A 25,265-nucleotide genomic window follows, 5' to 3' on the forward strand; every position below is an offset into this window, starting at 1 on the left:
AATCTTGGCTCCATCCTCTGGGCAACCCCCAGGTGGAGGGTCCATGCTGGAGTGGCCCCTGACAAGCATACAGCCTCAACTTGGCTCTCTTCTGTGCCCAATGCTGAGGCCTATAAACCTGGACAGAGTTCACCCCCATGATCCTTGGGAAGCAGGAATTTGAGGAAGCACATTTGCCCCTCTGAGCCACATCCCCTGCCACCTATCTCAATGTTCTTTCTCCAACTGAAGTTATCTGGTGGCTTAACAGACAGAGAAGAATGAAGTGTCTGTCTCTCTTTCTTGATGAGACTATAAACCTAAGGAATCCCTTGTGATCTTAGGCCATGGTTTCTCAGTCTCTGCACTATTGATATTGGGGGCCAGAGTCCTGGGTGGGGGAAAGGTATACCCTCACTGGAGGATATTGAGCAGCATCCTGGCCTCCACTCACTAGATACCCATAGGAACCCCCAGGTGTGACCATCAACAGTATCTCCAGACATTGACAAATGTCCCCTGGGTGACAAAACCACCTCTGGCTGAGACACCGTCTTAGGTTGTGGGGCCACCGTCGCCTTTGCTCTCAGCTGTAGGATCTGATTCACAATTCCAGAAAAATAGGAAAGATCACAGGCAAGACCTCTCAACACCATGCTACATCACCTTTTGTAAGGTAAACATAGTTATCCCCATTTTACATATTAGAAAACTGAGGCCTGGGCCACACAACTAATAAGGAGCAGAGCCTGGATTTGCACCCAAGCATGTCTGATGCCAAAGCTGATATATATTCTAAAGTGTTCATGATCTGATCATGAAATGATTGTAAAGGTTTTCCTGGAATGGGGAAGTGTTTGCCAAGGTTCACATTAGTGAAAAGAAAACTAGAGGTTATACCTGCCCTTCCCTTGGAGTGTTCTACAGCAGCGATTCGAGGTGTGTTCAGAGCTTCGACTTTTCAATAACACCCCCCAAAATGGGTGGCTGCTCCCCAACAGGGAAGTGGAGTCTAATTTCCTACATGACACTCTGCATCTCTAGCCAGTGTGTTCCGCCTACGATAAGAAAGGCTTAGTGATACATGAGACTAACGCCCTCCCACCCGGCCTCTCCCTGTGGCCTCTTTCCCAGCTCTGTATGCAGTACTGGCCTGAGAAGACCTCCGGGTGCTACGGGCCCATCCAGGTGGAGTTCGTCTCCGCAGACATCGACGAGGACATCATCCACAGAATATTCCGCATCTGCAACATGGCTCGGGTAAGTGTGCGGCGGCCATTGCATCCCACGCCGCCCTCTCCCCCACCGCACACACACACAAATAGATGGAGCCTGTGGGAGAGGAACCCGCTGCTAATGAGCGTCCGGATCATTTCGTCCTTGGGGAAGCGATGCCTCTGCCGATTCCAGCTCCAGCCATGGTTCCAACACAGGTTCTCACAGGGTGACATCCCGCCTGCCATCTGCCTGTTTCCTGACACACTTGCTGCCATGTAGACAACACTTAAAAATTAGCGCTTTCCCACTGCGTTGCACTGTTTTGGCAGTGGATGCAGCCTTTGATTGGATCCAGTAAGCTTTGGGCTAGACCCTGGGAACAACACCAAAATGAAGAAGAGCTGCTTCCAAGAGGAAACTCACTGGCTGGGTGGATGGGAGCAGATTAGTAACCAATGGAATGGTGACTAACTAAAGTGACATGGGCCTTTATTGGGGCCCAGGGTGCACAGAACTCAGCTCCTGCCCTCAGAGTTCACTATCTAGTGGGAAAGTGAGATATATTCTGGCACATGAACCTCAGGGAGAGGGCAGGCTTTTCCTGAGGAATGGAATGTTTGAATTGGGTTTTGAAGACTGAGTAGGAGTTTTCCAGGTTGAGAAGGGGTGCAGGGCAGTCATGGCAGGAGAATCAGTGTGCACAAAAGTGTAGAGATGAGTAAAGAGAGAGTCTGTGACTCTCCCTGTGATGACGTGGCTGAGACCTCATTTAGTCTGTCCTCCACCCAATGCTGCAACAGCCCTAACTGCCTCTCTGTTCTCAGCCTCAGGATGGGTATCGTATAGTCCAGCACCTCCAGTACATTGGCTGGCCCGCCTACCGGGACACGCCCCCCTCCAAGCGCTCTCTGCTCAAAGTGGTCCGGCGGCTGGAGAAGTGGCAGGAGCAGTACGACGGGCGGGAGGGACGTACCGTGGTCCACTGCCTGTGAGTACTGTACTAGGGAGGCATCTCCAGGGCCACGGGGTGGTGGGTGATAGGACGGCCTTGAGGATGCTGGCCACAAACACTAGTCCTAGGCATGCCTGGCTGCACCACATCTCAACATCCCTGAAAGGCCAATGGGAGTGTATTCAAAGAATCTCAACCCTTCAATGGACTAGGGTTGCCCTGATCTAATGTTATGTGACATATTTACTGATGGCAAAACCTGGTAGCCTTTCCCCAAACATGGAGTGTGGTCAGACCACACCCCTATGCTCCCAGGAGGCAGGTAAGTCCCACCCTCCAGCAGGAAGCAGGATGTGGCCTGCCAGTCACAAGAAGGCTCAGGATGAAGAGGGTTCCACCAACTAAACCCTCTTCTATTATTTCCTGAAGAAAAGGAGGAAAGGGGAATGGGTTAAGTGAGCTCAATGCCAGGCAGTTAAAATGAGTCACCTCATTCCATCTGTGGTAGATTTTATCATGTCACAGTGAGAAGACTGAGGCATCAAGTAGTTAAGAGAGGAGCTTTGATTAGAATCCACTGGCCTCCAGGCTAACGTGCCAGCCATTAACCCACACTCCCACTCTGAGTAAACCAAGGTGGTTCATCCACTGTGTCTGCAACACTTTTCCCAGGGCACCGTGGGCTCAGGTCGGCTGCGTTCATACTTCCATTACTGAGATGAAATGGAACCTTCACCTCCTGTCTTAGGACAGGCATAGCTGGGGCACAGGGGTTCCGGGTCAAACAGACCCTGATGTCATCACCCAGGGTAGAGGTCAGGTCCCTTAGAGGACTGTGGCTGACAAGCTATCTTCAAGGAAATCACTTAATTTTATGAGCCTTAGTTTACTCATCTAATGGGTCTATTGAATTAGGTCATTGTAAGGCTCTGTGGGGCTTTGTGACATATTTAGAAAGTAAACACAGTTTATCTGCCAACATACAAATCTCCAATATCATGGTAGCAAATATGCAAATGCCTGTGTCCAAGTCCACCATAGGAGTATAAAGAGAAGGATCCTAGAGACCTCAGACCCAAAACAAACCGGGAGCGATGACAGCTCGTGTGGAACATTTGATTCACAACCATTCCCTTTGCTTCTTAGAACCTTAAAGTCATTGGGGAGACATGACTGAGAGGGCCCCCTCTATAAAAAGGTGTAAGGAAGATTGGGCCAGAGACTTCCCCTTTTCATAATAACTATTTGTGGAGTTAGTGGAGGCATTAATAACACCTACTGACCTCAGAATTGTCTTTTCAAAACCAGCTTATTTATTCTCTTTCTAAAAGGAGGTGCACACGCATGTCAGAAAAGTCACAGAGCTTAAAGCGAAGTTCAACACACACAGCTCAAGGGCCATCACCTGTAGCAATCCCCCTTCCCAAGGGATGCCCACTGTAGTCCAGGAAGATGCCATGAGGTGTTGCATGTCTCATTGGTGGGAGACATCAGCCAGGCTGAGCTGGCTCTCCCCACATCCCAGAAACTGGCAGCTGGTTTCCTGCCAGCTAACCCTGCTCCCTTCAGTTCCCTCCCACACACTCAAGTGGCTCTCTTTCAGCCCAAAGCCACACCCATCTCACCAGGGTCTCACTCCACTGGCCCGAGATGCCTTTCTCTTGGGCTCTGCTGTTCTTGCTCCAGAAAATACTGAACCCTCCCTCCTGGGGGTCCCTCCCTCCTCTTTCCTATGTGATTGATTTTTATCCCTCTCTTCCCTGTCCAAGGTGACCAGCAGTTTGAACCAAAGGAAAGCACAGGGGTGTCCTTCTATCAACAGGGACCTTGGCACCCCTGGGAGCCACTGTCACCAAAACAGACACTGAAATGCAGGCGCTGGCTAGTGAATGAGGGCAATTGTCTGTACTTGAAGCATCTGGTCGTTGGATGTCCTATAGATAAAACATCTGGGAGATCAAGTGCCTTAGTTTCATCCAGATGTTCCTTAGACACAGACCATTACATGAAATCATTAGTTACTCTTGGCAACACGCCCAGGAGTTCCGAATCAGGCAGATTCCAAAAGGGACTCTCTGTAAAGAGTTGATGTCTCCATGAAGATGACATATGGAGGCTCAGAAAGAAGGAGTGGCAGGGAGCTGGCCCTGCCAAGGACTCTCTATCTCTACTCTCCAGAGCTGTAGGGTCTTCTTACCCAGGTGTATAAATAGAGACTTATCACTTCAGGACACAGTATCTCAGACCCAGCCTGGCCCCCACCCAAACACCTGGGCTGGCTGTCCCTAGTGGGTGGGAAAACTAGGAGGAAAATCATACACAACCTTCAGCTGCCTTCACTGGATGAGTGGGTGGACCCAGAGCATCCCTTTGGACAAGGATGCAGGCACATGAATAAAGACACCATGAGGCCTGAAGGTTGGGGTCGGTGTGCCATGGTGACTATAATCTGCTCACAGAACCAAGGAAACATCAAGCTAACGGAACTCTCCCGGGTCCTCTAGTCCAACCCCTCCATTACATGAATGGGCAACTTGGAGCTCAGACAAGGAGTGACTTACCCAAGGTCACAGCAGGTTCAGGGCACGCAGACCCTGACACGTGGCTTGGGTTAGGGCTTTCGCCAGTGCCTTGGCCAAGGTAGTCACTCCCCCATGCCAGTGGGGCACCCAGGAAGGAGTCTGACTTACCCTTCCCTCTGTGTTTAGAAATGGGGGAGGCCGCAGCGGGACCTTCTGTGCCATCTGCAGCGTGTGTGAGATGATCCAGCAGCAGAACATCATTGACGTGTTCCACATCGTGAAAACGCTGCGGAACAACAAGTCCAACATGGTGGAGACCCTGGTGAGTGTCCCGAGAACTGTTCTCCCCCAGGCAGGCGTGACCCTAGTTCCCTGTGCTGGAAGAAACCAGCATCAAATAGTAAAACACTCAGTGACTTAGCACCTACAATCGACATCCTTTGCTACCAGTCTCACCAACTTCTCTTTCCTGCAGGGCAGCCCACATATTAACCCTGATACACCCCACTCTGTTTTACTCTCTGCCCGTTCTTTAGGGAAGTACCACTAACCCAGGCTTAGGGGAAGGGCTTCTGGATTGTAGAGTGTGGATTATGTTTTGGATCCAGTTCCATCCCAGTCTAATTGACTTAGGCTAATTTTATGAATACGGTATTGGAAGAGGACACTGGAGAAAGGGATGGAAAGAGACTGGGCAGGTAGAGCCCCCAATGAGAAGACGTGGTGCAATGATGGGGACAGACCACACATAAGAACTTTAATGTGAGTCTTTAACCTACCAGGGGGTCCCCCTCAAAGTCTGGTGTGTAGACCAGCAGTAGCATATGGGAGCCTGGTAGGAATGTCGAATCTTGAGTCCCACCCAAGAGCAACTGAATCAGAATCTGCACGGATAATTCTGAGCTGACTGTTAGCACAGATGTAGGTAAAGTTCGTTCCAAAATCGTACCTCTAAATGCATTTTCCTTTCCTTCCCCTCTCTCTCCTGCCTTCCCTTCTCCCTGTCTGCCTCTCTCCTCCTCTCAGGAACAGTATAAATTCGTATACGAGGTGGCATTGGAATATTTAAGCTCCTTTTAGCCTGATGGGATGGGGAGCCTGCCGGAGTCCAGAGGCTGCTGCAGTCAAACCCCCTTTTCTGTGAATGGCAGTGACGGGCTAAGAGGCGGCACCTGGCCCAACTCCAAGGAGAAGACTGGTGGTCTCATGCCTGGGGTGGGCCCTGCACCTTCTGAGGGGCTCCTGGAACTGGGAAATAGGCTCTGAAAGGCCCAGGCTTCTCCTGCACCTCCACTGGCCACAGACGCGGACCCACAACGAAGCCCCAGACTTCCCAGTTCCCCGACCTCTTGCTTCTGCGCTTTCCAAGTGTGTGGACCTCATGGAAAGCCAGCTGGGGGTGCTGGGAGATGCAGGCTTGCTGTACCTCCAGGCCTGCTTCTCCTTGGGAGTGAGGGGATTGTCTCCGCCTCCACGCTGTGGGCGCAGTGACTGGCCTCTTGGGGTCCCTGCCCTCTGCAGTCTCCTTCAGTGACCTGGGGCTGTCCCAAGACCACAGCAGGGGCCCCATCCTGCCCCCCTGCCTGCACGGAGCTAGCCCTCCAGCATTCTGTACCCTCCCCAGCCCGGGCCTTGACCCTCTGTCACTCACGCCAGCCTGCTGGGTCCACAGCACTCTTGGATGAAGGTTTTCTTTGCTTTTTTCTCCTCGGTGGGAGGGGGTGGAACTGCAGGGATGGTGGCTGCTCCTCCTTGTCTGTGAAAAGGGACCACTGCCTGGAGGCAGGGCTCTTGCTGACCCTTGGGTGGCGCCCCCTTTGGGAGAGCTGACAGGATAAGATTTGATTATTTTCCAAAGCATATATTAAAAGAAACTTTCTTTTGGGGGATGTAAAATCTAAGTCTCTTATGTGAAAAAAAAAAAAAGGGGGGGAGTGGGGCTGGGAAGGAAGTTTGGATGTGTAGCTACAGGACCAATCTCTCAGGCCTGTCATCAGGCAACATCCTTAAAGGGTCCCACCTGGGACGGCCCAGCCTCTGATGAGGCAGAGTCGGCTGGGCGGAGGCCACTCCTCTGGCTTCTGGGCAGCTGAGTCCCTGCTTTCAGCATAATCTTCCGAGGAAACCCAGCTGCTATCCTGACAAAGGCCACTGTGGACCAGTGATGGGCCGAGGGACTCAGGCCTGGGAAACTAGGGTCCTGCCCAAGGATGTGTGAGTCGGTGACAGGGAGCCGGCATCTGCTAGGCATCTCCTGTGTGTCCGGGTGAACCACTCCGTGTGCCATCCCACAATCTTAGGGATACCCCCGCCGCGGGGAGAGCGCGTGCCCTTTCGTTATCTCCATGTTATGTGAGGAAGCCAAGGCATCTTCCTCGGCGGTGAAATTCTGGGCTCCAGAAAGGCGAATAATGGCGATAACACTTATTTTCCTTACTTTCTCCATCCTTTCTCAGCCAAGCAATTATTTTATGGAGGGAAAATAGGGCCAGAAACTTCTGGGCAGAGAACTCCACAAATGGAAATTTAATTCTTTCTTGTGCCAGTTAGTCTGGGAGGCCCAGAATTTCAGCTCTATTTTAGTGCCTCGTTCCTGGCTCCCCAGGAAAAGCTAGTCTCCTGTAATCATTCCTTCGCCAGTGAAAACCATTCCCTGTTCCCTCAGGCAATGCTGTCTGCCGCCAGAGACTCCCTACCTTGTCTCTCACAGGGGCCTGGGCTCAGGACCTGACAGCCTTGGGGTTGCCTGGGATGGAGGAAGCTGCATCGTGGAGGCTGCTCTAGCCCCAGACAGGAGGAATCAGCAGCTCAGAGTGCACTGGGGAAACTGAACCACGGTGTAGCGCAGGAGCCACGGAGCAGGGAGCCTGCCTAGGGCTTCCTAGAGGAGGTGACTCCCACCCCAGCTGGGTCTCCACTGCAGGAAATCCAGGCCAAGATCAGCATGGGCAATGGCAAAGAGGTGTGGGAAGTCCTGGGGTGGGGGCAGTATAGGGGGAAGGGCAGCCCACCCAGAGGTCAGGAGAGGAGCCAGGGTCGGGGGTGAATGCTCAGCCAACAGTGCAGCTTCGCCCCATGGGCCGCAGGGAGCTCGGGGTGACGCTCTCAGCTCAGTGTTGGGCAGGCGGCCTCTTCCCCTTCATCAGACACTGTGAAAACACTCCCTTCAGCATGTACTCTTTACTATCACATCTACTTGTCTGTCTGCTCATTATTTTGTCGCTGGAACAAAATACGCAGGGGATTGTGAGCTTCTGCTTCTGTGAGAAACGGGGTCTCTGCTCTACCAGGGGGCAGGGTGACCCAGCCAGAGCCCACAGGAGGGGACATGGAAAGAACCCACAGACGCTGCTCCCAGTGGCACGGGCTCGGGAGCTGTCTAGAAGTCCGGGGACTTGATCAAGGAAGGGCTGTCACTTTGGAGGTTCAAAAAGAAACATCTCAAAGCAAAGGAAGAAAAAGGAGCCCCAGGAAGAACTCACTCTTCTCCTTTCATGGGCCCTTCCCCGTGAGCTCGAGCGGGTCCCCGGGCCCCAGCCCCCACCGGTTCTGCTGGCCTCGCCTGGCTCCAGTCCACGGCTCCAGCCGGCGCTCCCCCAGCCTTCAAAGAGCCTACAGCCTAACAAATCACCCTGTTATATGCTCCTTCCTCAGATCTTGGCTCATCCATACAGAATGAGGGGACTAAGGCTACTAACACAAATCCTGAGATTTATTCTGCTCAGGAAGGGGTAAAACAGCTGGCAGATAAAAAATGGCAGTGGCTTCTATCCTTTCAAATGGTAGGGATTTAAAATGTGACTTCAGGCAGAAGGAAAACTGTAAAAACTCAGACCACAGTGGGATAACCAAGGGCCAGTGATGGTTCCCGCCGTTCGTCCCTCATTTCCTCACAACCCAGCCACCTCCCAAGATAGCAGGGCAGTGAACAGGTCTTAGGCCAGTTTACAAAGAAGAAACTGAGGCTGGTGAGTGGAGATGCCTCCCGAAGATCCCACATGGCCAGGGCTTGGGTGAGATGGGGCACCGGAGCCCAAGAAGTTGAGCTTTATCAAACACCGCCTCCCCTATGGTACCTTCCCACCCTCCACTTACAGGGGGACTCACCTTCTCCATGCAGAGGAAAACTGTTTGTGGTCTCTGCGTCTCCACAAGTGGGACCAGCCTCTCATTTCTGGATACCAAAGGGGGTGCCCTCGCTTAGTGCAGGGCCTCGTGGTTCTCACCTCCTAGCTATGTACCCTGTTGGGAGAAGAGGAAGGTATGAATGAGGAGCCAGGAAGCATCCCCGCCTGCATATGTTTATGATGTCGGCAGCTTTGTCCAGGTGGAGTCCACACGGTTGCTGATGCAGCAAACCTGAGCACACACTGCACATGAGGGCTTGGGGTCTGGAAGGCTCTTCACTTTACTTAAACCACAATATTTATGGGTTCCTACGACACACAGGGCCCTCCCTGCAGGGGGTGCTACCAGGAAGCACTGGTTACCATGGTACAGTTCATCCATTGGTGAGGCATGGGTTGTAGTAGAAAGAGCTCAGTCTTCAGTTTCCCAGCCCAGCCATTTCTCGGCTATAGATTGTTGGGTCAACCAGTTAATAGGAAGAGATGTGAAATGAAGAGCCTCGGCCAATAGAAGAGGTAGATTTGGAAAGCTACAGACAGGAAAACAGGAAGGCAAGGCCAGGAAGTTGGGACTAAAAGGAATACTCAGAACCAAGGATGCATATGGTCCACTGGGTAAGTGGTCGCTTCTATGACACGGCAGGCCAGGGGATGGGGAAGGACCAGCCAGAACCACCTAGAGCAAGGATGTTGCTTTATGTAAGTCTCGGCATCTTAGGGCAAAGATGGTAATTTTCCCTCTGGCCAATCATGTTTATTCACACCCGTTCCCCATGGCTGAGCTAGCTCTTGCTGTATGCCCTCACCAGGACCCACACTTCCTCAGCTCTGGGTGAATCTGTTGTGTGCACAGAGGTGTGAGTCTAGTAAGGCTGCTGCAGACAGCAGACGTGAAGGCCAGGGAGGAGCAGCCAGGAGGCACTGCCCAGCCCAGAGCCAGAGCCATTGAAGGAGATGGATAATTCTGCACCTCATTGCCTTAGAACAGAATGAAGAAAGCTGCCCTCCCTTAGCCTGTAAATGGTCACTCCTGGGCTGGACAGACAGGCCATCAGCACCATGATGAAGCAGAAGTAATGCCATGAAAAACATGGGTGATTCCAAGGGTTAAATGAACAGGATCCTAAGCCATGATGCCAACAGATTATATTGGGCCAACAGACTTAGGAACAAATGGTCGACCCAAGCTGCAGGGCAGTTCTAAAGATGAGACATGATGGCCTTTTCATCTCAAAGCCCTGACTTGCCTGCCTCATCATCTAACTAGTCTGAGCTCCTTAGCCAATGATGCCAGCTCCAAATCACAGCCAAATAAAACAGGGAAGCGGGCAAAGTAAGTCCAACTGGAGGAGACCAGCTGAGATTCAGCCTTTTCCTAATTCCCATTCAAGGGCTCCATGTTGGAGGTTCTCCCTGTATCCTTATCTAGAGGTGATCAAATGCAGGGCCTTGGCCTCACCTCCCAGAGACCTGCCTTTGAGGTCACACACTGTCTGAACATCAGGGAGAGAAGTCAGTAGCAGAGAATGGAGGGGCTCTAGTCTCCTCTGGCACACATTTCAGAGTCAGGGACATGATCTGAGAAGCACAGCAGAGATGTCTAAGTCATATTTGCTAATATGAGCAGATTCTCTTCTGGCTCATTAATAACCAGAGATAGACTTCTGCATGGCATTGGCTGGCTATACAACTGTCTTATAGAGACCAAGGTCATCTCTGCGTCACTCCTACCTACCTCCAGAAGAGGCAGGAAAAGGTCATCAGAGGGGCCACATTCACCCTCAGAAAGCCACCCATGAATGTTAGGTCCCCAGGATGAGCAGTCAGCACACCCGCAATGTTAGACCCCAGGCCTGGCATCCTAGTTATCTAAGAGGTTGGGGTACCTGTTGGAGCTGATACAAAGGATGTGGGAGGACTCAGATGGCAGAGGGTCCACAGGGAAGAGCTACTGGAACATCCTTCTGGATCTGAGAGTTGCTCTGGGTGGTGAGAATTGAACCCTGGTCCCTGGTTGGAATGTTCAGAGAATGAGGGTCTGGGGACCTTAGAGTGTTGAACAGAAAGGTATTGGTATGAAAGACTGGAGCTCAGTGTAATTAATGTAATTTATGGATCACTGATGAGTTAGACCCTTAGATTTGGGGGGAGGAAGGGGGATGTGATGAAACCTGCTACAATTGCAAAACTGAAATACACATACTTCAGCGCCTTTGAGCTTGCAAGTACAAATCAGTGGACCTCTCATATGATGGTCCCCTATGGGAAATTAATGATATAAGATATTTCTTGGGTCAAAGTGCCCAAAGCTGTATGGAGGCTCGAAGGGCATATTGTTGTCATCCCAGGTCGAATCAGTCTTCTGAAGGGTCAGGCACAATACTAGTGCCCATATCCTCCACTGGTCTGTAGATTGTTAGAATATTCAAGCAGTTTGCTAGTCCCAGGTCGCTTCTGCGAGTGGAACTAGGATCAATGGGTGATACTTAGTAGCTATAAGGAAGAACTTGCTGCCTGCCAGAGAGGACAGGCTGTCCGTCTCAGCAGCAGTCCAGCAGAAGCCAGGCATCTCTTTAAAGGGAAGCAGGAACATTGCTGTACAGGCCTTTAAGTTGCTTCCCCTGAGGAGGGTGAGAGCTTATGGAGCTGGGATCACGTTTGAACTCTTTCATTCCTCAGAGCACAAAGCCAAGCAGGTTGTGCTTGGTTTATGCAGGTTGAAGATCCCTGTTCTCCTACCCGAATCTCCCCACCATGCAGGCCCAGATGCTGCTCTGGCAACAGATCTAGGGCTCATCCAGGCTGGTTATCACCAAATAGCCCAGAAAGAACAGCTGCTTTTGTATAGAGCAAATGCCCAAGATCCCTGACTAGACCAGCCATAAGGCGAACAAGGCTGCCAGTGGGAGTCAGAACCAGTCAAGGTCCAAGCAGGACGCGGAACAGGATTTTGCTTACCACATACGTTATCTCCAGAGGTTAATTCTACCCCCATGCCCCACTCCCCACTCCAGGCCTGTTGGAGCAGACTGCAAAGCAAAAGCACAGTGACTGTTGATACACAATTATAACCATCCCTATACTATTATCCATCTCATTGCCAGGTGGACCCTGGGCTAGGCCAGACTAATCCAGGCTAACCTATATTGGCAATCAGACTCAAAGCACTTTTATACCTTCTCTTTCCACCCTATATCCTACTACCCAATGAAAAGCAAAGGGTCAGGTTTCTTCTCCCATTGCCTTGACTACTGGATACCATCATAGCCCTCTCGGAGCATTATGGGGTTCTCACTCAACTCCATGGAGACTGGCATTTTCACATCCACTGGGCACATGCCACTGTGTGAGACTGAAGTCTCCACAGTGTTATCAGCCTCCTCCGTGAACCCCGATGGCCTGCACTTGTACAGTTTGGGTGTTTGATAAATAAAGCACGTATGAGAAGAGAAAACAAAATAAATCAACTTTTTTAAAAGCCAGCACTGTGCTGTCAATGTTCTTTTTTTTTCCTTTTTCTTTCCAATTCTAGCTTAAAAAAGCAGAAGTAAATAATGTCAGGTCAATGAATATCAGATATATTTTTTGACGTACATTACAGTGAAGTGTAATCTTTTTACACCTGCAAGTCCATCTTATTTATTCTTGTAAATGTTCCCTGACAATGTTTGTAATATGGCTGTGTTGAAAATCTATACAATAAAGCTGTGACCCTGAGATTCATGTTTTCCTAAGATATTCGCTCTGGTGTCTTCCTGACGTTGGGTCGGGGTCAGGTAGAGATGAGTCAAAGAAGAAAGAGGAGAAAAACCTATGATCAGCTAGGTTTCATTATACTTATGTTCACTTAATCCTTATATCTCTGACACCGGAAATAGTATCCCCTCTTTGCAGATGAGAAAGTTGAAGTTCATAAATATTAAGGGATTTTACGTGATTACACATTACACTATAACAGGGTTGGGTCTAAAACAGTTTTTCTCAAGTGTGGTCCATAGAACACTCGGGAAGTTTGTTAAACACACATATGTTTAAGCCCCGACAGAATCACAATGTCAGGATCGCATATAACATATCACCCCAAAACTCAGTGACTTGAAACCGCAGTCCTTTAGGGAGGCCAGCTGGGGCTTGACTGATCTAGGCTGAGCTCAGCTGTTCTCAGCTGGCCTGCTCATGTGTCAACTATGGGCTCTATCTGCTCCAGGCCAGGCTTGCCCAGGACACCTGGGCTGGTACAGCTCTGCTCCAGGTGTCTCATCCTCCTCCTGGGCCAGCAAGCCAGCCTAGGCAACCGCTTCTCATGGTGATAGCAGGAGCATGAGAGAGAAAGTCCAATCATGTAAGTTATTCTGAGTCATGTTGGCAACATCCCATTGGACAAAGCTACTTGCATGACAATACTCAAAATCACAGAGCAGGGAAATACACTCCACCCCTTGACATAGAGACCCTGCTTCTCAATGTTCCAATAAATACTGTGATTAGGTACCAAACTAATGGTGCCAGGCACAGCCTTTAACCCTCTCATCTCAGAGTGGTCCATAGATTACCTATGCCTGTTCACCTGAGAAACTTCCAAATATGCAGAGTCAGATTCAGTAGGCCCAGGAGGGTCCCAGGAATCCACATGCTTACCCAGTGCCCAGGTGATAGTTAACACAACTATTTTAGACCCAACCCTTTTATAGTGCAATGTGTAGTCACATAAAATCCCTTAATATTTATGAACTTCAACTTTCTCATCTGCAAAGTGACGCAAGCACTGTCTAACTGTTGGTGCTGTTTGTTATAGAGAGGCAGATAGGGCCTGAGGTGACAGGGAGACAAACCAGTTCCCTAACTAAGGTATGAGGCTGCCAATCTCTGAGTTGGATACACATGCTCTACTTTCCAAATGAGCAGGAGAAACAGCCAGAACCAACTCCTGAGAGTACCCTGGTTCCCTAGTTCTAAGTATGAGCTAGATTAGCCACAGGGCTGGGCCCAGGGTTCACTTTGTTCTCATGCAGCCTTGGGAACGCTGGCAGGGTTCTGCAACCTAAGGGACCTGGGTGTAGTGCCCAGCAGACCCCGGTAAGCCACAGAACCCGGGAACACGTGTTTCCCAGCTTGGGTCCTGAGTAGGGAACCTGGAGGCCAGCCAGCCAGTAATCCTCGTCCCTTTGTCCCTAATTTTGTTAATCTCACTAATTCTGCGCACTGTATTTATTCTTTTTTGCCACAAATGTAACAGTTGACTTTGGGAAAATAAAATATTTTTAAAGGTTAACACTTTACATATCTCCTAATAACAAATTTGCTGTGGGGCCTATTATTTTCCCCAAAATGGAAATATCTTTTAGAGTTATTTAAAAAGAGCATATACTCACTTGAAAAACCTCAATTCAAAATTGTTTGAGGCATAAGATGAAAGTAACCACTTCTCAAAAGTACTTATTAATATTTTATACCATTCCAGACCTTTCTATGCAGATACACACACACACACACACACACACACATTCTGAGACAAGCTTCTTTTCACTTAACACCATGCCATGGTCATATTTCCATAGAAATATGCTTAAATATCCCTTATCTGTCTTGACAACTCCCCAGTACTCCTGAGCCTGGCTGACCTGGTTTGGGTGCGTCCAGGCTCAGGTACTCTCACAGCGATGCCTCTGGGCCAGCATGCACAGTGAGGGATGCCCTGACCTGGACACTGACCAGAGTGGCACAATTCCTTTTACATGTCAGACTGGAGCCAGGTGTAGGTTTTCAGAATCTGGGATATTTTGCAGCCTAAGCACCACCCTGCTCTCCACTCGGAGTGCCTGCAGGCTAGAGGCTGCCGTTCCAGACAGTCCCCGCCTATCTCAGTTGATGGTTGAATGGGGAGCCTGGCTTTAAGAGCCAACTGAGCCAGGAGGAAGGTTACCACCTCCTTCTGAATGACGAGGACCCTGGTGGCTCTATGTGCCTAAAGAGAAAGGTGAAGTCATCCCTCTATAGGTCATAGGGTGAGCAGGGCAGGACCAAGAAGCCATCCTTGTGATCATGACTGACTCCATCTCACCCCCGTCTCCTCTACTATAGCTACAACGCAGAGTAAAAGCTGGGAATTCTGCCGCCAGGCCCGAGAGGAGTTTCCTCTGGTTAAAAGACAGCAGCTAAAATGAGAATCACCAGGGGTTGATGCTGAATCATGCATTGCTAGATCATGTAAAGGGGCCTCCAAGAAAATGAAGCATTTCAACCCTCCAGATGGTCTGCACTCACTCAGAAAACTGGTCAATCGTCCATTGCCAGCTCCTGGGAGAGGAAATGACATTAAGAAGAACCTCTGTGGGAGGGAGAATGGCAGGGAGAACCTTATAGAAATGCATGCTGAGGATATTAGCTTTCATGCCCCCAGCGGATCGCCCCCGGAGGGAGCACACTTTCGGTGGAATGTGTACAAGACCAGGTGAAATAGATGCGTATCGTATCACTGAATATTCTCAGCCTCCCCGCTTCTCCACGGCTGTGCTCACCATGTCCAAGCAGACTTCTTCAGGTTTCCCGCAGGGACAGCCATGGTGCCTCCCCTCAGACAGGCGCTGCACCTCTCTTCCTGCCCCAAGGTTCCTGATGCTGTGCTGAGATGCCCACAGGATCCCACTCATATGTGTGTCACCCAAGGAATCCGGGGCGTTAAGCCCCCATGGGGCAACCTCTGACCAAGGGAAGACGAGCCTGCAAACAAATGAAATGCTTCCTCCTTTCTTTCCTCTGAAGGCGGTTCTGAGCTATATTTCACATAACTTTTCAAGTGGTTCCAGAGTAAGCAAACGGACTCATAGAAATAGCCAACTCCATAACACAACCTTGTGTTGCCTCTCTCGCCCTCCTGCTCTGATTTACACACCCACCCCCCTTGCTTCCTGGATTTATATTTCCAAATAAAACATTGTCTGAGGCTTTGCATTAGGGGGACACCACCTGGGAAACTGGGCTTCAGCTACACACACTACCCCGTCCTCCAGCTGTTAGCCCGAGATGGGACCCTGCACACACAGTGGGTGGCCAGCTATCCCAGGCTCATCCCAAGGGTCGCGTGTAATTTGCTACTCAGATTTGGGAGCAGGGGCCATACCATCTCATATTTTTGCTGCAAATCAAAAGCCTGACCAGTAAACAGTAAGAGGGACTATCCGTGGCCCCACAGGGGGCCCAATTTCACAATTAGCACAACCAACGGGTACTGGCCAGTGGAATAGGGGAGTTACCTGGATGGGGGATTCAGGCCCACAAAGTCAGGAGCCTGCAGCAATTCTAACTGTGATCCTGCCCTTGGCAGGACCTGTCTCCTGAGGAACCATGTAGGCAGCTAGCTCCCAATGGGGAAAATGTGCCAGAAAAAGATAGGGGCAGGGGAGTTCCAGCCAACACTTAATGCAGATCCAAACCTCTTCAGGGCTGATGCAGCTCCCTGTGCTGAGAGCCCAGCTCTGGCGAAGTCCCCTGCCCCACAGGCTGTTGGATGTCTGAACTGGCAGAGAAAAATAACACTAAATCTCAGCTCCCTTCCCCTCCTCTCTCTTTCCCTCCACCGTGGCCTGGCAGCTCCCACCTCTGAGCAAGCTCAGAACTTCCCTTGTAAGGATGAACAAACAGGAAAACATCCCCAAGACACATAAAAATATGCAGGAGTTCAAAGCAGAGGTACACTTTGAGGAATGAGAAAAAGTGCCTGCCCATGAACTCAAGTCCCTGCCAGGAAAGGGAACACGTTCTACAACAAACACAAATGAAGAAAAACGCTAGATTTGATAACTGAATCCAAGAACCTTCTTTGTTGTTGTATTCAATAAAACAAATTACTGACAACTCTAATCAAGATAAAGCACAAATACCCAAAATTAGGAAATTGAAAAGAGATTTAATAGTGATTGAGGAAATTACACAGCATTTTAAAAGAATTATTATGAATAACTCTGGCTAGTATATTTTAAAATCTTGATCAAGTAGATAATTTTGGAAATTTATGAATATTACCAAAATTGTTTTTTAAAAATACAAGACCCAAGTGGACCAATTATCAGAGAAGAAAAATTTAAGTTGTTAATTCTCCTAAAAGATACAAGAACAGATAGTTTTATGAGTGAACTTGATCAAACTCTCAAACAAACAAAAAATTTTTATGCTGTATATACTATTCCAGAACAATGAAAACAAGGAAAAGCTTCCCAATCAAGCTAAAATAGCACAGATACCCCACACATACACCTCTAAAGCCTCTAGACCAGTCACATTTAAAACTGCAAAGATTTTCACTAAATATTATTTCTTATTACATTTAGCTGCTTTTTAAGAATACTAAGCCATGTCCAAGAAGCCTGTACGTCAGGAATTCTAGAAGAGCTCAACATTAGGAAGTCTATAGGAAAAAGGATAGAGACATCGCATCTTCTTAATAACTACTGAAAAAGCACTGGACAAAATTTAATATCAATCTCTGATTAAATATAATAGCATCAGTGAGCTAGTACAATACTTTATTAGCACAAGAGTTAAAATAATGAGTAGCAAGCATGACCATCTACTTCTCTGTCCATCCAGGCTAAAGGGGTTGTCTGACAAGTCCTGGCCAGTAAGCTTGAGCAGAAATGATGGCATCAATCCTATGCTACAATGATTAATTGCTGCATATTTCAATGCTGAAACTCTACAGCATATTCTTCCCGTTTCATCAATCAAGAAGGTCTGTGTTTCAGATGGCACAAAGACAGGATAGGGAAGCCCCGTCAGCCTGGGTCACTGAATCCCCACATGGAGAACAGTCGCTCCTGGGGGTTACCTGGACCTCCAGAACTTTGGGGTACTTGGCCACTGAGCATTTGAAGTTCTACATTACTGCGGAATGCCTAATATATACAGCCAATGTATTAAATAATAAAGAAAATTTTGTGTGTTTCCATCAAAATAAATGCTTACATCATTGCTATTATTATTATTGGCCAATGCCAATCCAACTAGTATAATTAGACAAGAAAAAGACTACTGTATGGTTACTATTGCTGGATAACAAATTAGTCCAAACCACTGTTTGAATTTTGATCATGACTTTGTGGATCAGGAGTTCAGGGAGAGGTTATCTGGCCAGTTCTTGTGTGGGCCTGTCCTGTTGTTAGAGTCAGATGTGGGCTTGGGTTATGGGCACCTGTAAGCCCTCGTTGGGCCGGATGTCCCAGGTGGCTCATGCACATGGCTGCTGTTGGTGTTGGCTATTAGCTAGAAGGTCGGCGGGGCTATCAACTAAGGTTTACACGTGATCTCTGAGCCAGGCTCATCACTTGGCCCCTACCTTTGCCCAGAGTGAGTGTCCCAAGAGATTCTGGCAGAAATGGAGCAGCCTTTTTGGACTTGGCCTCCTATGTTACAAAGGGCCATTTCTGTTGAATTCTACTGGTTGTGAGGTCAGCTCTGATTCAGAAGGGGAGGACATAGACTCATTCTCTATTAAAAAAAAAGTGTCAAAGAATCTGTAGACAATAATTGAAACTACATAGTACCAATGTAGGAATGCAATCTGGTCAATTCCTTGGGATTTCTTGTCACACTAGATATTAGGGGCAAGTTTCACATCTGTCAAGATAACAATTCGAATAAAACTGGTTTGATGTTATTAAGCACCATTGATCAAAGGCAAGAGAAAATGACAGGGACAACTTCTCTCTTACAAGTCACCAAAGCAGAGTTGTTGTTTCTTTTTTCTTTTCTTTTCTTTTTTTTTTTTTTTTTTTTTGTCTTTTGGGTTTAGTTCAAGTCAATTCATTTTATTGTTCCCAGTACATCCATTTATGTTACTGTCTAAGACCTAAGAAGTTCATATTATTCCTTTGATTAATTTTTAATTACACAAATACATCCACCTGGTAAAATAATTAGAATAGTACTAATACAGTTAGGCCCTCTTTGGCCACCAACCCAATCCCCAGCCCCTCCCCAATAGAAAATGAAAAGTCTTTGGTCCATCTTACTACTCCGGATCCTCTCACTTCTCTAAGCAACCATGAGGGCAAACGGGTTCCAAGGCACTACTCCAAGGATTACAATCTAGGAAAAGAAATGTCTTTACCTGGTTGAGAAGATGGAAGTAAGCAGAGAGGGACCAACTTTAACAGGTTGACCCCAGCCTGGAATAATGGGCAAAGCTGACTCCAAGATTTATGCCATATCCCACCTTTCAGCTCCATCAGGTTCTATGCAAAAATAAGAAGCTAGGTGAGGAATTTTCCTCAGAGGGGAATACATCTGTCTCTCTGAGAGCGGGCTAGGAGAGCAATCAGCCATCACTAATGGCTCCAAGTAGGCCCCAGGGACACGCAGATGGTTGTGGCATCCAGTTCCCCAGAGATGACTGATGCTGCCCAGGGTGTGGAACAGGTGCCAGCTGAAAGAGCCTCAGAGAGGTGCCACATGTCCACACAGACTGCGGTGCCTTCAGAGGGAAGTGTGCTAAGGCAGCTCATGTCCTACTTGGCACAACCTGAAAGGTAAAGTGTCCTGGTCACAGGAGACAGAGAGGCACATGACATATGCAGAAAGAAAACTGCTGGCCAGTTTTCCTTTTCCTATGCCACTGGAAGGGGAAAAAATATCTGAAGCCATGGATACGAAGAGATAAATATTCTAAATTCCAGGTCCCTTGGAAAAAAATAAGCTTAAAACCTACATTTTAAGCCAACACACTGGGATTTATGCCTTTATCATCCCAACCAGTAAGTGCAGGAGAGATGCCTGGTCTCTGTGGAGAGGGCTCCACTGCTCACAGGGGCTGAAGAAGCAGGCCTGTTACTCTAAAGTCTCAACTCCCTGAGAAACAGCTCCCCTTGACTCTCAGGAGCCCCCCTCAACCAATGCAAAGTCATGCGTCGCTTAGCAGTTCCTGAAGCAGGTTAAGGAGCTTGTAGGGTTTTTAAGACTGGAGTGAGGATTGCTGGAGCGTCAGCCAACATAGAAAATTCCCAGGAACAGTGGTGTAGGCATAGGTGAGAGGAGGACCTGTGAGTCCAGGCACTCCTTCAAGACAAGGAAGCAGGGAGAGGCCTCTGTCTGGGGCAGGGCAAGAGATCAGTGGTGAGATCCGGGTTTGACTTTTGTGTGAAAGAAATACCATTCCCAGAGGTCATGGGGACGGAAGAGGATTAAATGTGCATGAGGTTGGGCACACTGTCATTATGGTTTCCACTCTGTAAGGTGATGAAATCCCTCTGCAGAGGCACCCCACAGCCCTGCAGGCTGCCTAGAAAGGCATCAACCAACCGTTGGAGAGATTGATGTGGAGCAGAGACTCCCAGCCCTCACTCTCCCTGATGCCCCAAGAGCTTCCCCAGGATCCGGACCCCTACTCTGCAGGGAGAAAGCTTCCATTCTTTTCAGATTTTAGAATTCTCAGCCAGCCCACATGGCGCTATATGTTCTCACAAACGCAGTTGACCTCCCAGCTGACTCCATTCAAAAACTCGGGAGAGTATGCTCCTCTTTGCAGGCTGCTGCTTAGCACTTCCCACAGAGGGAAGGGAGGAAGGGGCCTGGCCCCTGAGGCCTCCTCAGGCCTGACAGGTGGGAGGTGATAGCTCAGGAGGGTTGGGGGCCGGGTAGTGCCACATGCCTCCTGGTATTTGCAGGGAAGCTCAGCCCCCTCTGCTCTTTCCCAGCACTGGGCTGGGGTACCCTCCTGAATAGGACCTCTGTGAGCCCCCCACCCCACTGGGTTGTGCTTGCTACTGGCATGGTTTGTTTGTCTTCAAAAGGCAAAGCTACAAGCGTCAGAAACCGTGGATTTAAAACCATACAGCGGCTCGCATCAGGCCTAGAGGAAATGTCAGTGGCAACACCTTTCCAACAACTCAAGCATGCCACCAGAGGTGAAGACTCAAAGCCCCGGGAGGCCAACCATGGATCCCATGTGCATCCCAGGTGAGGTTTTTGAATGAACAGATGACTGATCCAGAGGTGGCTACAGAAGTAGCTGGAGTGGGAAGAATGTCAGCCCCTACACTTCCCAGACATCAATAGGGTTTCTCCCTTCTACTGCTCCTGCCAAACTCCTTCCTCACGGTGGCTATAAAGACAACGCAAAATTAATAGAAGACATAAAAGAATAAGAAGTGATATCATTTTAAACTGAGAGTATAGTAGGAAATAACAAACAGAAATAAAATACAAGATTCCAGTAAGAAGATTAAACTATCAGCACATAAAAAATGAGGCTTCTTTAAAAATAACATTTATGATGAACCTGGAGATTATTATGCTAAGTGAAATAAACCAGCCAGAGAAAGATAAATATTCACATGATCTCACTTATATGTGGAATCTAATGAATAAAATAAACTGACAAACAAAATAGGCCCAGAGGTATAGATACATGGAACAGACTGACAAATTTCCAAGGGGAGGAGGATGGGGGAGATGGGAAGAGATTAACCAAAGAATACATATGCATATATGCATAGCCCATGGACACAGACAACAGTGTGGGGAAGGCCTGGGGGGCGGGGGGGGGGGGGAGAGGGGAGGAAAGAGGGACACCTGTAATACTGACAACAATATAAATAAATAAACTAGAGCTATAGGAAAATTGATATTTAAAAAAATAAAACAGTATTTTATATTTAACAAAACTGATATATACTGCCAGCAACAGTGGCACTCACAAAATAATCCTGCCTTTCAGGGGCGATAACACACGCCACTTCCGGTATGTGCTATGTGTGAGATTCTGGAAGCCACATGTTAAAGTGTTTCACAGGGCGAAGGGAATCTGGACCTCTGAGTCCAATACAAGGGCCCTGGAGAGTTACCCAACTCCCACCAGACTCAGCGTGACTGGAAGACAAAACGCAGGTGCTTATATAACTCATATGCTCCTCCTGATAATCTTGTAATATAGGCAACCACTAGCATTCCCATTAAGAGGAAAGAGGCGGAGAAAGGTGTTTTTCAGGTCTCATATTTGGTGAGCAGCAGACCAGCGATTCAAACTTAGGCAGTCCATGTTCTTAACCACTCTGCCAGGCTGGCTCCCACTCACAGAGGCATCTTAGAGGAAAATGCAAAGAACTTCACGGCCACATACCTTCTTCTCTAGAAGGCTGGGGGTGTTGAAACAGGGCGGACTAGGGGAGTGAGGAGGCAGGACAGCTCTGGAAAGGCAAGCTGGGTGTTAAGTCCTTTCTTCCCACCCCCATGGGATACACCTGCTACCCCTCATGTGATGAAACAGAGGGAACTTGGACCATAGAGGTCAATTCTAAACTCCAGCCTTTCCTGGGGGGCCTCCCCTTTGTGAATAAAAACCCTTACAGTCAGGGGCCAGGAAACCTGAATTCAGGATCCACGTCTGCCAGGAAAACATTCTGTGACTTGCACAATTGCCCAGGGTCTCCTGGGACCTCAGGTGCTACAGCTGAAATTTGGGGATAATTATTTCCATCTCACTGGGTTGTGGAAAGTTCAAACCAAACAATACAGATCATGGTGCTCCGGGAATCTGCAAATGCTTTTGCCACTGTACATGGTGACTTGAGTAGGCCATCAGAATGGAGGAGGCAGGAAGAGCCCTCCGGGTCACAGTCCCATTTTATGTATGGGGAAACTGAGGTCTCAGTGGGTTGTCCAAGAATTAGAAGAATTACTGGAATTATGGATGTTATATCATTTAATAATAAGAAGAAGAATATGTAAGTGAAAAAAACCAGGACTAGGCCCCTGGGCCTCTAGCTACCCAGTCATCACTGGTTATGACTTGAAAGCTGCAGCTCCTTTCTTTGTGCGGCCCAGGCTGCAGCTCTGAGGCCAAGGCAGCAGAGAGAGGAGGGGAGACAACGTAATGGCCGAGAGACGCTGAGTCCGCCTGTGGCGGTCGCTGGGTCTCCTTTTCCTCATCACCTCCTTAATGCTGTCGGAATGATGATGTCCCATCGTGTAGAACTGTCACTTCTGTCGGTCAGAAATGGCCCGGTACCACAATTTCATATGATTCAACCTCATAAAACATGGGGCTGAGTGTCAGGTACCCCATGCTTCTCCCCATCCTTGGACCTGGCCCTGATGCTTGGCCCACCTTCACACATCTCACCCCTTTTCCTCTTAGGGTGACCATCTCCCATGAGGCTCCTCATTCTTTATGCAGAGACCCCTGCTGACAATTCTCCAGACCTGCTTAGACACACATCATCACCGTCGGCCCACAGGCCCTCGGACAGAGCACCTTCCTACCCTCCTTTCATCTTGCTGCCTCCGCACATAGCGGAGCAGTGGGAGGGACAGATAACCCAGTGGGGTTGATTGCAGGGTGTGGGAGGGGACCGTGGAGAGGGGCCACTTCTGTGAGGAAGGCAGAGCAGGGGGCAGCCCTGCATAGAGGAAAGACCCAGCAAGTCAGGAATCCAGGCTCTGCCACTGTGTGGCCTGGGACAGCTTCATCTCCTTCTCTGGTCCTCAGCGTCCTCACCCAGAAACAAAAACAAGGCTATTGAACGAGATCAGCAGCTCCCACTCCTCCCTGTGCAGCAGTCACGTGGGAAGCTCTTGTGGAATGCAGATGCCCAGGCCCTTCCAACGATTCATTTGTAATCGGTCTGGGCATCAGTATCTTTTAAACCCTCACCAAGCGATCTTCCTATTGTAGCTGGGTTGAAAACCACGTGACTGGACGACCCAAAAGCCCTTTGACTCACATTTACTGAAGCTCTGAAGATGTATGTGGATCCCCGTGAGTCGCCCGGGCTGAGGAAGGGACAGGAGCTCCTGGAAATGGTCCCAAGGTCTCCTTAGACTTTGAGGGCAGGTCTGCAAGCCCCAGTTCTCGCCTCCCGCTGAGAGATGGATGCCTGGGCTCTACCAGGACCCAGTCGGAAGGCCATTTCGTTTGGAGAAAGATTTCCTCTAGGTGCCTCTCAGAAGCCTCCTTCGCTGATAGGGGGAATGGAGGCTTTTCATTTTAATTAGCAAATTCTTGTCGCTGCTGCTGGAAATGAGCCTCTCTTCCCATTTCCTTTCCAGACTGTCAGCCGAGATGATGAGAAAAGGGCGCTGGGAAGGTGACTGGGGAGCTGTTATCTGTTGCAATTTCTGGGCTGGTGTGGGGCCAGAAGACATGAGAGCAGCTGAGATGTCAAGGAAGCAAATCATACACTTAAGGAAATGGCTCATGGTTTCGGGAGAGTGACTCGGGTTCAGGCCTCTTTGTGGGATGCCCACCTGTGTGCTCTGGAGAAGGCGAATTGCTGTTAGGCCCACCCAGGCTCCAGGGGCCCTGTGGATGGACATGTTACATCTTGAATTAAGAGAAGCTCCTTGAGGAGAAAAAACACATACACACACACACACACACACACACACACACACACACACACTTTTAACAGAAATCCTATAGCTGGAAAAGGATGAAAACTAGCATTATCTAATGCATATTTTGTAAGCTTGTGACCTCTCCGAGCTAGAAAGATGCTCATTGGTCATCCAGCTGGCACCTGATGCATTGGAGATTGGCATCTTCCTGCGGTGCCACAGATCACAGGAAGCCCCTGACCTCGGTGCTCAGTGGGAGGGGAGGCCGTCCATGTGACAGCTCATGGAAGCGGCACGCTTTCTAGACCCAGCCCTAGCATCTTTTATGAGTGTTCCTCATTGTTCTCAACTTTTATCCAAAACTGAGAGAAATCCTGACCAAGGTGAGGACTATAAAAAGGTGGGGCGATTAGGAGAGATGTCCTTAAACAGCCATATCAGTAAAAGGAAGGAATATTTGCAGATGACTTCGAGTTCATGTAATCAAATCCAAGTCAGGGAGAGGAAGGTGAGGCAGCTGCAAACCCAAGATTCGGCCCCCTCTCCATGGTCCCCTCCCAAACCCGGCAATCAACCACACTGGCTTATCTGTCCCTCCCACATGCACCTTCCTGGCACCACACTTCACATCCACCCAGCTCTGCCCGAGTACCCTCTGAGTCAGGTCCTTCCCTGTCCTCTCCTTCCTTCTCCGGGTACCCAGTCACCTGGCCAAGCAGGACAGTACTGCAAGGCTCAAGCCCACTCACTCTTCCTGTATTTATTGAATACCCACTCATGGTAAACAAAATGGTCACGGATGGCCCCATCTTCATGGTGTGAGGAAGCAGATACACAATGAAATGGTCGCACAAGTGCATGTAAAACCATCGTAGGGCGAGTGTTGGAAAGAGACAGGAGAGTACATGGGGAAGACGAGGTCTGGAGGGCAGGTCTCAGAAGGCTTCCCAGAGGAAGGGATGAGGGAGTGAGACTTACTAACTGGAGGGAGATGAGGATGGATGGGGAGAGGTCATTGTAAGGTCCAGGGGAACTTTGTCAGGATATCTGCTGCTCTTCCCTGTGCCAAGCATCATGGAGGGGGACCACATGTCTTGCTTTGCCTAGGACGGTCCCAGTTTATGCTTGTTGCCCAGGGTT

General features: G+C 49.1%; 1 protein-coding gene across 7 annotated transcripts in view; it reads left to right on the plus strand.

Annotated features, from left to right (window-relative positions):
- PTPRT (protein tyrosine phosphatase receptor type T) overlaps positions 1-8,788 on the plus strand; it is a 960,656-nt gene extending 951,868 nt beyond the window's left edge. For all 7 annotated transcript variants that reach the window (XM_059707048.1, XM_059707051.1, XM_059707049.1 and 4 more), the window contains 4 exons: positions 1,114-1,239; positions 2,022-2,185; positions 4,858-4,993; positions 5,698-8,788. In XM_059707048.1, coding sequence (XP_059563031.1) covers positions 1,114-1,239; positions 2,022-2,185; positions 4,858-4,993; positions 5,698-5,751 — 480 coding nt within the window. In that variant the 3' untranslated portion in view covers positions 5,752-8,788. The remainder of the gene's footprint in view (positions 1-1,113; positions 1,240-2,021; positions 2,186-4,857; positions 4,994-5,697) is intronic.
- The last annotated feature ends 16,477 nt before the right edge of the window (positions 8,789-25,265 follow it).

Source organism: Myotis daubentonii, chromosome 8 (genome assembly GCF_963259705.1).
Source record: "Myotis daubentonii chromosome 8, mMyoDau2.1, whole genome shotgun sequence".
NCBI lineage: Eukaryota > Metazoa > Chordata > Mammalia > Chiroptera > Vespertilionidae > Myotis > Myotis daubentonii.